At 40.4% G+C, this 15,143-nt stretch overlaps 1 protein-coding gene across 1 annotated transcript; it reads right to left on the minus strand.

Moving 5' to 3' along the window:
• Positions 1–7,338: 7,338 nt before the first annotated feature.
• Positions 7,339–7,917, minus strand: LOC128778685 (interferon beta-like). The gene has a single exon (XM_053908635.1). It carries the CDS (start codon positions 7,915–7,917, stop codon positions 7,339–7,341), a length of 579 nt encoding a protein of 192 aa, XP_053764610.1.
• Positions 7,918–15,143: the final 7,226 nt, after the last annotated feature.

Consider the following 15,143-nt stretch of genomic DNA (forward strand, 5'->3'; position numbering starts at 1 on the left):
CTCTCCCCTGCTCACACTCTGTCTCTCTCTCTCTCAAAAAATAAATAAACATTAAAAAATAAATAAAAATATCCTCCCATAACCTTCTGGCTTACATTGTTTTGATGAGATGCCATCAATAATCCTTGTTGTTTCCTGTATGCTATGCATCTTTTCTCTATGATTGCTTTTAAGACTTTATCTTTTTATTTTAAAGTCTCCTGTAGTCAAGACCGGAGGGTTTGAATAGCCCTACTAGGACATGACCTTTCTTGTGGCCATGGTATTTAGTGAAATCTTTCTACTCTGGGTGGCTGGAACTCTGACATGTTTCTTTGTTGGGAAAGCTCTGGAATTTCTATTTGGCACACAGCTCTCGGTAGCCAGGCATCGCAGAGCCCTGCCCTGGCAAAAAAGACACAAGGGGATGCCTCTGCAAACATCTGGAGCTGTCACTGCACATAGCTCTCTTTGTTCCGATTTCTTATAGCGCAGTTGCAACCACGTCAGCAGCCTTGAACCCTGTTCTCTGTTTTCTTTTCCCAACAAGACTACTGCTCTCTATTTGGGATTGACTTCCTGGTGCCACAGTTTGGGGAAGTGCCCCCAGGCAGAAAGCAGGTGTGAATATGTACCTCATTTTGCCGGTTCTTCTCTCAAGGATCACAGCTGCACATTGTCTCTTGTCCAGTGCTGGAAAGAGTTGATTGACGTATTTTGTCGAGTTTATGATTATGGTGGGATACTAATGATTCCATCACAGGCAGAATCAGAATCAGTTATACAGGCTAGTTTTCTACATGACCAGCACTTAATCTTCCATCACAGGCATCGAAAAAAAAGCCAAGATTTTTGCTAGAAATTGTTGTGAAATATAATTCTTACTTTCCTGACTTTTAAAATCAAACTTTAAAGACAATTTAACCCTTTACCAAGAACTTAGTCATGGTTATAGGTAAAACGTGTTATATTATGCTATCTACACTGATGCCTTTAAGATCTCTTGAAATTAGGGGGACCTGACAGTATGAATGAACGAATGAATGAATGAATGAATGAATGAATGAACTGCTACCATATTTTGTTTAGCACCTGCTCCATATGAGTGTTGTTCCTTTCCAGCTTCATTCTCCCTTCCTTTTGTGGTCCAGTTGACCTCGGGAAACTTAAGTCGTTCCTGTCTTATTTTAGTTTACATACAGCATGAAAAATCTACTCCCCAAATTGCCCTCATTTGGTGCCTTCCAATACTTAACATGACTGATTTTTGTTTTGATCTCTTGTTCAGAATTATCACCTCCATTGCTACAGATGATAAATCTGCTGAATGTTTCCACTTGTTTGTATTGTAATTGTAAATTGCAATTGTATTGTATTGTAATTGTTCCACTGTATTGTAATGGTTATAATACTTCTGCCAATTTTCAGAGAGGAGTTTAGATTATTTTCAACTCTTTAACTTACTTTCCATTCAATTCAACAAATTGGCCCGTGTCACAGGCCATCTTTGTGCCACGCAAGGTGTAAGTGTTGGCGTTACAAGGATGGATCAGAGTGTTGCGACTCTTCTGTAAAATGGAAAATCACAACAATGGCTTCGTCGGTGTGTTTTTTGCATAAAATCTTGGTATTGTTTTGCAATTTTGTTCATACTCTGAGCATAGTTCTCTCAAGGCTACATAGAGTGTAGGGCTGACGATAATGACATCAATTTGGATGTTACACTATGTTTCAATATTTCTGCCTTTTAATTTATTTTATTGTTATTATTTTTTGTTGTAATACAGTTGGATTTCATCTAACTTTTGTGGGCCTTGTGGGCAGGTGTGATAACATAGAAGGCTTGAGCCCATATACATACATGTGTGTGTGTATTTTTTCAGACTGTCTTGGCATTGTGATGCCCTTGGTATAAAATTTTGTTCATATTAAACAGAGACTAAGGTTTGTATGAGTGAAGGTTTGGCTTGAGAGCTTTGCTCTAATTCTTTCTAGGAGTAAGACTCAAAGAAAATAATTTACTCACATGCAGCCATTTTGCTTCATCTGTGAAATGAAGTAAGTTGCCTTATGTTTCTGAGAACTAGACCAAAACAAGACCAAATCATGATATTAACAGTTATAATAATGAGGCTATGTATGAGGATAGATATGAGAATAGCTAAACATACTGATGGTTGAATTGCTAGTCCCTATTCTGAACACCTATGTGAATTAACTCACTTGTTCCTCCAGCAAAGCCACGATGGGTGTGATATTCATATCTCTATCTTGTAGATGGGGAAACTGGGATACAGCTAATTCAAGCAACTTACTCAGGATGAACACTGCCAACATGCCATAAACCTAAGATTTCAACTCAGGCCAACTCAAGGGATTGAAAAACTGCCTTTGCACGCAAAATTGCTTTTCAGATGCTGAATTTAAAATTTTGCTCCAGAACTCGAGAAGGTGGTATTTACTAAACAAACAGAATGCCGGCTAGTCCTTACGCTAATCTAAAACTAGAGCCTGTGTGCCAGGGGATATGTTTTCGCCTCCAACTTAATTTAATTACATCTGAAGCTGTTCAGATATCCATCGATCACCATCACATTTTCCGGGGCAGCTGTCATATTAAAGAAATTGAATCTATCACCCTCAAGGCACATAAAGACACAGCTAATAGACTCCTCTCCCTTGACTGTGCTTTCGCCCCAGCTGTTGCCTTATCTCTCCCTTTCCATTCACAGCCAAGTTGGCTTGTCTTTCAGACCCTGTCTTCCCTGGTTTTCTCCTTCCCTTGACGTTGTTAACCACTTCCCGCTCTTTAAACCCTCTGTGGCCCACTGATGTTCTCTGGCTCTATCCTGTCTCTTTCCCCCCTCTTTGGATCTTCTTTTTCGTTTCAGGCTTGACCGTTTACCATAACTTATTTGTATGTCTTCCTCTTCCTCACACTTTGAGCTTTCTGAACATAGGAATCTTTGCATGAGCTCCCCGCCCCAGCCCCAACCTGGCACGATGCCAGGAGAGGAGTAGGTACTGGTGAAATGGTGTTCAATGTCACTTGAAATAGCTGCCATTAAGGATATTGGCAGGTAATCCTCTAACGACTCCTTCCGGACGGTAAAGAATCCTATTCCAGGAAGATTGTGGATATCACTATCAAGGGAGGTTTTTCTCTACATTTGGGAAGTTGTGTACATTTCAAGACCCAGGGGAAGAGTGCCGTGGGGAATAAGTGGTTGAATTTATTTAACAAATGGAGGCACAATACTATCTTGAGCAGGAGAGGGGAGGGTTTTCACATTTACATCTCCGCTCTTCCTAAGCTAAGGTTCCTTCTCTCTCAGAGAACAAATGTGTTGAAAACTTTCTTTAGGGGCGCCTGGGTGGCTCAGTCGGTTGAGCATCTGACTCTTGATTTTGGCTCAAGTCATGATCCCAGGGTCATGGGATTGAGCCCCACGTCAGGAGCATGGAGACTGCTTGGGATCCTGTCTCTCTCTTTCTCTCTCTCTCTTATCTTTCCCTCTCTCTCTCTCTGTCTCAAAATAAAAATAAAAACAATTTCTTTGAGCATCAGAAATATTTTGATAGGAAAATTGTTAGCCCTTCCCAAAACATACTGCGTTGGAGATCTTTGATGATTAGACATTTAACATTTTTGACTTTGGTGATTTGAGAGCTACACCCAAATGTGATTGATTTCATCTTCAAGATGTGTGTGACCTCTTTAAAGTACAAACCTGAACTGTCCCTTCCTCCGGGACTTGGGAGTGCAGGCAGGGCTGCAGAAGCTTAGCTCCTGGAGGTATCTCAGCCTCTAAGGAGGCTTATCATGCTGATCGGATCTGCCCTTTGTGTGTAAATGGCAAACTACACACAATAATGCTGTTGGGGTATTGCTGAAGGTCTGCTGGATACAATCCTCACCATGTCAGAATTTTTTTAACATTTATTTATTTAAAAAATTTTTTTTAATGTTTATTTTTTGTGAGAGACAGAATACAAGTGGGTTAGGGGCAGAAAGAGAGGGAGATACAGAATCTGAAGCAGGCTCCAGGCTCTGAGCTGTCAGCACAGAGCCCGACGCGGGGCTCGAACTCACAGACTGTGAGATCATGACCTGAGCCAAAGTCAGATACTCAACCCCACTGAGCCACCCAGGCACCCATGTCAGAGTATATTTGAAAAGATGGTAATATTAATGGGTGACAAACTGAAGAGAAAAATCTTTAAAATCATAACAAAGCTACAATGATGTATTGTCTAAAGTATGTTAAATATCATTTCAAAAAATAATATGAACACAATAGTTGAGTTACAGTTACTACCAAAGAGACCTTTTGGGTTAAGAACTCATCCTTTTAAGCTCTAGTTTCCTCATCTATAAAGTAATAGTTCTAATTTCTCAGCATTGTGGTGGGAAATAAATTAGATTTTGTGTAGGGTTGTGTGTGTGTGTATATGGGTGTGTATGTGCGTGTCTGTGCGCATATACAGACAAACACTTGGCACAGTGCCTGGCACACTATTATTACCTGAAATTCAATAATTTTTTATTAAAATACATAATTTACAAGATATGATACATCCACTTTGGTGCTAAAATATTTTTGCTTCTAATTAATAAGAATCGGAATGTTAACTCTTTCCTTGTCTAACATGTCCTCATCCTGACGGAAGCTATAATGGGGTAAAGATTGTCCCTATTAAAATAAACTTGTTTCTTAAACAAATTTGTTTTCGTTGATTAGGTTTTATTAGGGTTTTAAAAAAATCTTAAGTTGGTAAATAATGCAAAAGTCCTTTCTTGAAATGGCTTGAAATGTATTTTTTGTAGTTTTAAGGTTCACATTATATTTAACATGTTTTTATATGTGTATATATGGTATTCAAAATATTTTTTAGGTTTATTTATTTTTGAGAGAGCAAGAGAGAGCAGGGGAGGAGCAGAGAGAGGGAGAGACAGAATCCCAAGCAAGCTCCACACTGTCAGCGAGGAGCCTGACGCAGGGCTCAAGCTCACGAACACTAAGATCATGACCTGAGCTGAGATCAAGAGTTGGACGCTTTAACCAACTGAGCCACCCAGGCACCCTATATGATATTTTTATATGTGGTGTTTTTACCATATTTTTATATACGGTAAAGTATGTTTATATACAGTGTCTCATTTAATCTTGCTCATGAGTAGGAAGAGTACGTATTATTGATATGGTTTTAAGATGAAGGCAAGTGAGCCTCTGAGAAATTGAGTGTCCAGTCACAGAGTAAATGGTGGTCAGGACCTGGTACTAACCACCGTAGCTGGATTTTCTAACCGAAGTCATGTGCTTCTTCGTCCTCACACTGCTGATCTATCTGTTGTGATCGTCAGTCCTTGGGTTTGAAACTATTCAACTGAAGTGTATTTAGGTGCTTACCCCTAGGATTTTAATTAGCTCTTAGTTATTAAAAAACAGAACTTTTATATATTGTAAATTCTTTTTTTTTTTAATCCAGTACCAAAGGCAAATTTCCAACTATTGCTGTGACTACATTTATATTTCGGTGAAAATTAATTTCTAAGGTATGGATCCCGAGGCACTGTAGGTAGAATTTGAAAATGCCTTCTGAAATAATGTTTTTTTTTTAATTTTTTTTTAACGTTTATTTACTTTTGAGACAGAGAGAGACAGAGCATGAATGGGGGAGGGTCACAGAGAGAGGGAGACACAGAATCTGAAACAGGCTCCAGGCTCTGAGCTGTCAGCACAGAGCCCGACGCGGGGCTCGAACCCTCGGACTGTGAGATCATGACCTGAGCCGAAGTCGGACGCTTAACCGACCGAGCCACCCAGGCGCCCCTGAAATAATGTTTTTTAAAAGATCAAGTTACTGTTACTTTTATTTTGCTGCTGAATTTTATTGTAGTCTTATTCTTAAATCCTCTAAATCTATATATAGCATATATTCTCTATTAAACTCACTGGCAAATAAACAAATGCTTTCAAAGCCTTTAAAAAGCGCCACAAGATGTTTCTGAGGCAGCACACAGCTTTTGATGTGTACACGGGAGAGGTGTTAACTCTGGATTTAGCAACAGGAACATTTGGAAGGCGGAAGCACTAGGAGACCACAAAAACCAGTCGATTACTCCCATGGGTACCATCTCTGAGTGGTGGGCTTTCCTGAGAAACTCTGTTTTTCTCTGCACTCAAATTCAAGATCAGGAAGATGCATCTTCTCTCTCCGTGTAGTGAGAGAGGGCTGCCAAAACAATGTATCACAAAATAGGTGGCTTAAACCGACAGAAACTTATTCCCTTCCAGTTCTAGGAGCTAAAACTCCAAAATCAAGGTATTGGCAGGACTCTATTCTCTCTGAAGACTGTAGGGGAGGATCCTTCCTTGCCTTCTTCCTAGCTTCTGCTGACCCCTAGCAATGCTTAACATTTCTTGACTTATGGATGCATCACTCCGGTCTCTGCCTCCATGTTCACATGGACCTCTCCTCTGCGTGTCCATATGCAAGTTTCCCTGCCTAAATTGTGAGATTGAGAACGTGGCCCCGAGCTTCACATAGACTGGAAGACAACAATGAATGAATAGACATCAATGATGGATGATTGATCAGTGATGGGCTTAAGGGGAAGAATGGAAGTCTGAGAATGGGGAGCGACCATCCTCCAGGGCTTTCCACACTGGTGAGTATGAGGAGACATGGTAAGAGTGCACCTCAGAAATTCCTGCCCCACCTTTCTGCCTTTCCCTCGCATTTTCATATTCACTATCATCATTATCTCCATGATTTTCTTTGTTCTCATTCTCTTATGAAATCTCAGATAACATCTAAAATAGAGGATAGGTAAACCCAAGGCTGGGATGATGGCTAGGGCAAAAGACGTGTTCCTGCTCTCGCTCCAGGTCAGGACTTACTGAGAACTGAAATTGCCAAATTTTTCATCACTGCCACAATCTTCTGTATTGGTTGATGGTCCTTCTGCATTGTGAAATGATCCTAAAGATAGTTTAAACTCTGTCAAGTGAAGCAGTCTGAGGATGACCATTTGAGCAAAGTTACAAGAAGACTGAATTTAGAAGATTTGATTGTAAAAATGAAATAAAAGGATCATTTAATTTTAAAATGATATTTTATATATAAGTCATCAAATATAGTATTACTATTTTAATAACAAATGTTTGCTCAACTTTAATAAACAAATCCATTAAACTAATAATTTGCAAATGATAAGCATGGTTTTATCCATCCAGAAAACTGACTGACAATATTATCCTAAGCTACAAAAAGAATAAATAAAAAACTGCTTAGAAATACCACGTTGGTTTGAGGAGACATCTAAAATGATACTAGTGATCAGTTCCACATTAGTTAGTTATGTAAGTGACCTATTTCTTGGTCCCGATGTCTTCTTGTCAGCTGTTCAATGAAGAGAAAACACCTTCGGATTTCCACACGGATGACCTCCCAGGCACAGTGGCTATACTTTTGGCCTTGCAAATAGTCACGGATGCCTTGGAAATAATTCTTTATTGCAAGTCTGGTACCCTCCCTTTGCGAGGATGAATGATCCTCCTGCCCAGAGTCCTGCTCCAGGCATACCCCTGTCTTCTCCGTTTGCTGATACAGTCCACTTAAGAGTCTCTCTAAACGGCTTTCATTCCACAACGATTGGGAGACATTCAGGCTGAAAGTGTTGAAGACCTGTCGCAGCATTTCTCCGATGGCCGGGAAAGCAGTTTCCTCCGGAAGCTGGTCGATTTTTGCCACCTGGAGGAATCTGAAGTTGCTTCTGTCCTTCAGACATCTCAGGGGAAATTTTCCTCCAAGGTTCTCTAAATGTTGTACAATCTCCCAGATGCCCCTCCGTTGAAAGTGACACTCCAGAGAGCAAGCAGTACTGGAAAGAAGTAGCATCAAAGCCCAGCTCGGCAAGCTCCGGCTGGTCATGGTGGGTTCCTTTGCAGGGTGACTCCCTCTCCGGAGAGAGCCCGGCTGTGGATAGCCTCTGGCTGCACAGATTCTGTATCGCTGAATTTTTGTATCTGTGGGAGCCTCGTTTTTGCACAATATTTCAGGGTCCCCCTCTTTTCTCGTGGTCTTTTCCGCCTGTTGTTTACTACTTTTCAATAATAAACAAAACTCTGCAGTGTCTTTGCACGCCGATACACACGTCCAGTTTTAGAACTGTGGTAGCTATGAACTATCTCCTATGTGACCAGCAATCAGTTAAGTGGAAACAAAGCCGCGAATGTTTTTGCCTTAGTTTAAATTTTCTGCGCATGGCTCATCATGGCTTTCCTTCCTTTAGTTATGTTGTTTGTCCTTGTTTCAATCAAGGATGACTCTCTCTGGGTAAAATGCTTGTTTAGATATTTGGGATGGTTCTCAAGGCTTTGTTTTAGCTAATTGGACTTTATCACAAACTTGTATTTCAAAGTCCTTCTAACATGTTATGTATGGTGAGACTTTTGTTAGGTTTTTTTTCCCTTCTGGCAAAACCAGAATTGTGGAATGTGTGAAATATGTTTTTGTCTCCTATCTCCCCCCATTTAATTGCGCTCACCTCCTTTCTACTTATGGTATTCCTCTTTTCCTCCTTAAGCAGAAAAACAGAGTGATGGAGAGTGCCAATACTGAAGCCAGTCTGCCTTGGTTTGGATCAGATTTAACCCCGACCACCTTAGGCAGCTAATTTAGCTCTCTCGGCCTCAGTTCTTTGCCTATTCGAGTAGAGTGCTTAGGACAGTGTCCAGTGCCCTCTCGGTGTTCCAAGAATGTTAGCTGCTCTCAGGATTATCAAGCACTGCTCACAGCTGGCTGCCATGATCCTATAGTGCTGTGAACTATAAAGATTGTAAAGCTGCTAACAGTCCCCACTCCTCCTTCTAATTTTATTGAAGATGGGCCATGTGTAGGACACTGTGTTAGACACTAGGGATATAGAAATGACAAAGAAAAGAAGCTAGGACCCCTGCCTTTAAGATGCTCATATCCAGAGATTACAAAAAGACCATGAAGGCAACAAGGAACTCTAGTAGTGTGATGATAGCCACGATATAATATAGTGCGATGAGTTACAATAAAAGTCTTCAGAAAATTCTAGAAGGACTCATGTGTCTTAGAATAGGGAAAGTAGTGAAAAGACTTAGGCATCTTAGAGAACTGTTGGTCCAACAGGAGACAAGTTGGAGACACTGTCCAGGTAGAGAGACAAAGGCGTTAACGAAGGCATGGAATGGCCCATGTTGGAAAGTCATGGAGAGATCCACAGGTGGAAGTGAGAGTGAACACTGTTCAGCACCTAGAGATAAGTCCAGAAATAATTGCTTGAAGGCAAGAAAACCCTTCTGGTTCACAGGAATGATTCTTTATTGGAAGAATTTCCAGTTTTGTAAAACTGGAAAAATATTTCGAGGCATCATGTAAGCCCTAGTGCCTCTCATATCAAAAATGTAAGTGACGGGCACCTGGGGGGCTCAGTCAGTTAAGCGTCTGACCTGGGCTCAGGTTAGGATCTCACAGTTCGTGAGTTTGAGCCCCACAGCAAGCTCTGTGCTGCTAGCTCAGAGCCTCGAGCCTGCTTTGGATTCTGTGTCTGCCTCTCCCCTGCTCATGCTCTCTCTCTCTCTCTCTCTCCCTCTCTCTCTCTCTCTCTCTCTCCATCTCAAAACTAAGTAAACATTTTTTAAAAATTAAAAATAAAACAAATAAAAAGTGGACACCTAATGGTCAAGGGTGACTTTTACAAGTATAATTGCTGAGTTATCTGGTTTATATGGATTTAAATTATTTTTGACCTGACCATCATTTATTAACTCAGAACAGAGCTTCCACCTAAGAACCACTTTATACTCAACTCAGTCATATGCTTTAGCAGCTATTCTAGTTAGGATTTGTTAGTGGCAAACCCTTAGTTTTGTTTTTGTTTTTTTTTTTTTAATCTAAAAGCGTCTCTATTTATTTGTGGAGAGCACATCAACAGATATTTGTCGAAATAGTTGAATAATGGATTGAATTAAATGACCAGTTGTTTTTTTTTTTACCTCATAAGGATCCTTTTAAAGATCAATTTTGAATTTTTTGAGCAAAAAGCTTAAAAATGCTATTAACTGTATTAGCCCAATAACTGGCATATTTTTCTTTCCTTGGCCTACTTTTTATTAATTTTTCTTTCTCTTTATTTTATTGTAAGCCACAATGCAAGATTTTAGTTGCTTTTAGAAAGCTCCACTTCGTGGAGCACAAGAGGAGTATATCAAATTTTGGTTAATCCATATTTATTGATTTTTTTCAGCTCTATTGACGTATAATCGATACATAAAATTGTAAGATATTTAAAATATGCAGCACGATAATTTGATACATATGTACATTGTGAAAGGATTATGTGGATTTAAATATTGGTCTTCCTCTGAACTAATTTCTGAATGGATTAGCTGGCACTTTAGAACAGTTTTTGGCCTTTTACCCAATCAGCCAGAATCTCCCTTTATCCTGTTTGTTCTGCTGTCTCCATTTGCCTTTGCATTTGACTTGTCACGCCTAGTTAATTTACTTATACTTTGGCATATACCTTTATATTTCTATAGCTATCAAAAAAGATGTTATGAGATATTTAAAAGCCCAGCCCATGCTCTAGGTGTACGGCCTCGGGCAGGGTGATCAGGCAGCACCTGGGCAGTGCCCGTCCGGTTCTGTAGATGCCGGAAGGGGCCAAGGAAGGAAGAGGGTCTGGCTCCATCATCACACCATCCTGAGAGAACCTATCCTGTTTGACACAACCTCCACATATGCATAGAGAAGGGCCAGGGTAAACCAAGCAGGAATACGTTGAGATAGGAATATAAGTTCTAGAACCAGCCTGCTTGGGTTTAAATCCTTGCTTAATAATGGCATGGCTTTTACCGTGATGGTTATGTGTCAGTTTGAGTGGGCTAAGAGACACCCAGATAGTTGGTAAAACATTATTTCTGGGCGTGTCTGGTAAAGGATCTTCGGAAGAGGTTAGCATCTGAATCAGTAAATTGAGTAAAGAAGATCCCTCACCAGTGTGCATGGGCCTCATCTAATCCATTGATGGCCCGAGTAGAACAAAGAAGCAGAAGGCGGCCAAATTCTCTTTCTCTGCTGGAGCTGAGACATCCATCTTCTCCTGCTCTTAGAGGAGGGCCGATGCTCTTGATTCTCAAGTTTTTGGTTTCAGTATATCATCAGCATCCCTCCTAACCCTTTCCCACTCTCATTCACAGGCTTTTGGACTCAGGCTGAATTATATCATGAGCTTTCCTGGTTCTCCAGCTGGCAGAGGCCAGGCCATAGGACTTGTTAGCCTCCATAATTGCATCAGCCAATCCTATAATAAATCTCATCTCTATCTACCTCTCTATCTATTTATTTCCTATGGGTTCTGTTTCTCTGGAGGATGCTAACTCAACAGCTTCACAGTTGCATGGCTTTGGAAAGTTGTCTAGCCTCTCTATGCCAATTTCCTGATATCTACAGTGAAGATAACAATATTATCACATGTGACTGTTATAAAGGTTAATGATCAATGACTGGCACATGGGAAATGTTCAGTGTTTATTGCCATCGCCATCAGCAGCATCGCCGTCCTCATTGTCTTAGGGAGGGGAAGGCCTGGATGCCCCTGCCACTGACGTACTTCTTTCCAGGGTTTTCCGTCTGTGCGGAAAGAAGGCCGCAGACTCGTGAAACCAGTTGAGATAATTGTTTTTAAATCCTCTGAGATGCTATGTTTTGCAGTTTATTTAACTGGGGCAGATTGTAGGTGAAAACCCTGTGGACATTAATAGTTGGTGGGTGAGCAGGAGTGAGGCAGGAACAGGTGCAGTCTGTTGTGGAGACTAAGAACTAGTCTCCAGAAGACTAATGCTTATGGAGAACAAGTTATGTGCTAGGTGATGCGCTACGGTGTGTAAGGCAGGCCAGGATTTCCTGAGGGAGAGAGCCAGTGATGATGGGAACAATTAAAACGAGTGGAATAAAACTAACCATTGTATAAAGCTAGAGGTAATAGCAGTCATTCTGTATGTTGGCAGAGTGTTTTTACACACACTGTCTTATTAGAGCCTCGATGCGGGGTAATTATATGACACTCGTTTCAGGGGCGAGGAAAGTGAATTTCAGTAGGATTAAGTGTACCGAGGATCGCACAACTAGCAGAGGCAACGTTCGTGGGTGACGACGCTACAGAGTTGAGGGATTGTGCTCTAAACTGGCTGGAGTTGAAGACGCTTCAATCCAAATCAATTGGTGTTAGTCTCCTGGAGTGAGGAGGATTCTGAGGCTTCATCTGGGCTGAGTGAAAACAGTACTGTAATCAGCCAGCCATGTCTGCCATGAGATAGGGGGGAAGATGGGTTGTCCTCCCCATATAAACATTACGACACCTTAGGTATGCATCCTTTTGCTTGAGCATAGGTTGAGCAGGATGTAAGTCTGGGTAGATGGACGGAGATTAAACAAGACAGGTGATCACAAGCTGTAAAGGAGACTAGAAGAATGATATAGTTATGTCTACAAGTTAATACTGTTTTTACAACCTGGTATCGTAAATTTTTGAAACAAAAACACCACTTTATTCTTCTTCTTTTCCTTCCTTCCTTCCTTCTTCCCTCCTCCCTTCCTTCATTCCTTCTTTCCTCCTTCTTTTCTCTCTCTCTCTCTCTTTCTTCTTTTTAGGCAGGACCAGATAGAATAATTTGTAAGACTGAAAATTCAGAGATAGTGATTTCCAATCAGACTTCTAACTGTGGTCTTGGGGAAGTCCCACAACCCACTAAGTTTTATCTTTATGGCAGGGGAGCCAGATTGAGTAAGATGCCCTATCGTTCAGAGTGGTTGTGAGAGGCCACAGATATAAATAGGAAAACTTTGCCTCAAATTTAAAATGTCATCCAGATCCTCAACAAAGCAGCTCTAACTGCTGGGCAAGTCAACACCTGCCCATGAGGGAAAAAGGCGAACTGCCATCTCTTTTTTTTTACTGTCTGCCCTCCATGTTAATGTGGGACATGCGCTTGGCTTTGTGTAGCCAGCAGTGGAAAACCACTTCCCCTGTCTGTGGCCTTGGAAATGACAACCACATGTTATTCCAGTCTTTGCTCTCAGTTTTATTTTCCAGGTCTTAACTCATGATTGCCCTCTGGGTTTCTGTAATGGTAAGGGAATGTTTTCAACTGAAACAAGAGTTCCTGCCAAAATGAAAGGACATGAAAACACGACTCTTCATCACGTATTTGCTAAATCCTCTGCTCTCTATTTGAAATTCAAAATTTGGGAGTTCAATTACAAGAGCACTTTCAAGTGCTGCTTTAAGAAAATGTTTATCTAAAATCATAGGCAATCTTAGTATGAGCCTGAGTATTAAAACTGTTCAAGTGCAATTTTTTGAGGAAACGGATAAAGAATCCATGGAAATAAACACTTTAATTAGATCATTGTTTACTCTTTAAATTTTTTTTGATGTTTATTTTTGAGAGAAAGAGAGAGAGAGAGTGGGGAAGGGGCAGAGAGAGAGAGGGAGATGCAGAGTCTGAATCAGGCTCCAAGCTCTGAGCTGTCAACACAGAGCCCAATGCAAGGCTTGAACCCATGGACCGTGAGATCATGACCTGAGCCGGAGTTGGATGCTTAACCTCCCTAATTGTCTAGCTACTCTTATGAGATGAGCTGATTTCAGTAGAACATTCTAAGTTGTGGTTGCTGGTAAACATTTTAAGACAAATTGTTTTTACTAATAATAAGAAAAGGTGATTCTCAAGTGCTTATAAATTGCAAATTCCTTTAACAGTACCCAGGAAATTCTTATCATAAAATCATTTCTCTTTTTTCCATTGATTCCTTCATTTCTGTGTGTCATTAACATGAACAAAATGGACACATAGATGTATGCTAATGAAAACATACACTAAAGTGCCTGGGTGGCTCAGTCGGTTTAGCAGCTGAGTCGAGCAGCTGACTCAACTTCAGCTCAGGTCATGATCCCAGGGTTGTGGGATTGAGCCCCACATCTGGCTCCACACTGAAGAGGGAGCCTGCTTAAGATTTTCTCTCTCTCTCTCTCTCTCTCTCGCTCTCTCTCAAAAAAAGGTATGCTAAGGAAAACTTCAGTTTGCCTCTTTTCAGTCTTACATATTTTCTTATCCTAAGGTTTAGGGATTGGTCTGGGTTTGAGTAGAGGTATGTAATCGATGTAGCCAATGATAACGAGAGCTAACATTTGTCTAGCACTTCCTGTGTATCAGGAATTGTGCCAGGAATTTAGATAGAATATCTCATATCTTAAATCTTAAAGAGATAAATTGTTTCCTTTGTTCATTTTTGAAGTAATGAAGCTGAACCTCTGAAAAGTTAAGAAATTTGCCCCAGGTCACACAACATATAGGTGTTGCCTTATAAATATAAGGATTCAAGTATAGATTCAAATATAGGTATGTCCAATCCAGACCTTTAGCTTCAGGTATATTAAAATCGACCAGGAAAAATTCTTTATGTGCGATTATAATCTTAAAAAGAGATGGGTACCAGATGACATTGAAAATCCTTGAGAGACAGAACTAAAATTCCGGGAGGCTCAAGCCTCTGAAATCCCCACAGGGCTCTGAGAAGTCCTACTGGGAAATCTGCCCACTAGCTAGTGGCTGAGGAGAGAGAAGTATTCAAGTCTCCTAAACCCCAGCCTAGTGCATTTTCTTTTCACAATAAAAGCTTGTGAGTGGGTAATTATGTTTTAAAATTACGTAAGGGTACAAAATAATACCATTATGTGATTCTCAGAAACAAAATGGGGGCTTAGAACTGTATCAAGTAGTGCTTACTTTCATGTTCCTTGTTATTTCATTATCGGGGACAGAGTGTAGCCTATGGAATGTTAAGGTACAACTAAGGCAAATGTCTCCTTAGGGTGGTGATGAGATAGGATACAATGTATTTTCCTCTTTAAAATTAAGATCACTTTATTATTGTTAAATGATTAAGAAAAGCCATTTCCTGCCACTGAATGTATTAAACATTCAGAAAAAGTACAAAGAAGAAAATAAACCTATCCACGAGTCTGTCACTCAGAGATGCTCATTCTACTGTTTCATTTACAATTTATGCTTTACGCAATTCCAGGCTTTATTGTACGCATATGTAAATATATTCTTGCA

This window comes from Panthera pardus, unplaced genomic scaffold (genome assembly GCF_024362965.1).
Source record: "Panthera pardus isolate Hobbes unplaced genomic scaffold, ASM2436296v1 HiC_scaffold_20, whole genome shotgun sequence".
Lineage (NCBI taxonomy): Eukaryota > Metazoa > Chordata > Mammalia > Carnivora > Felidae > Panthera > Panthera pardus.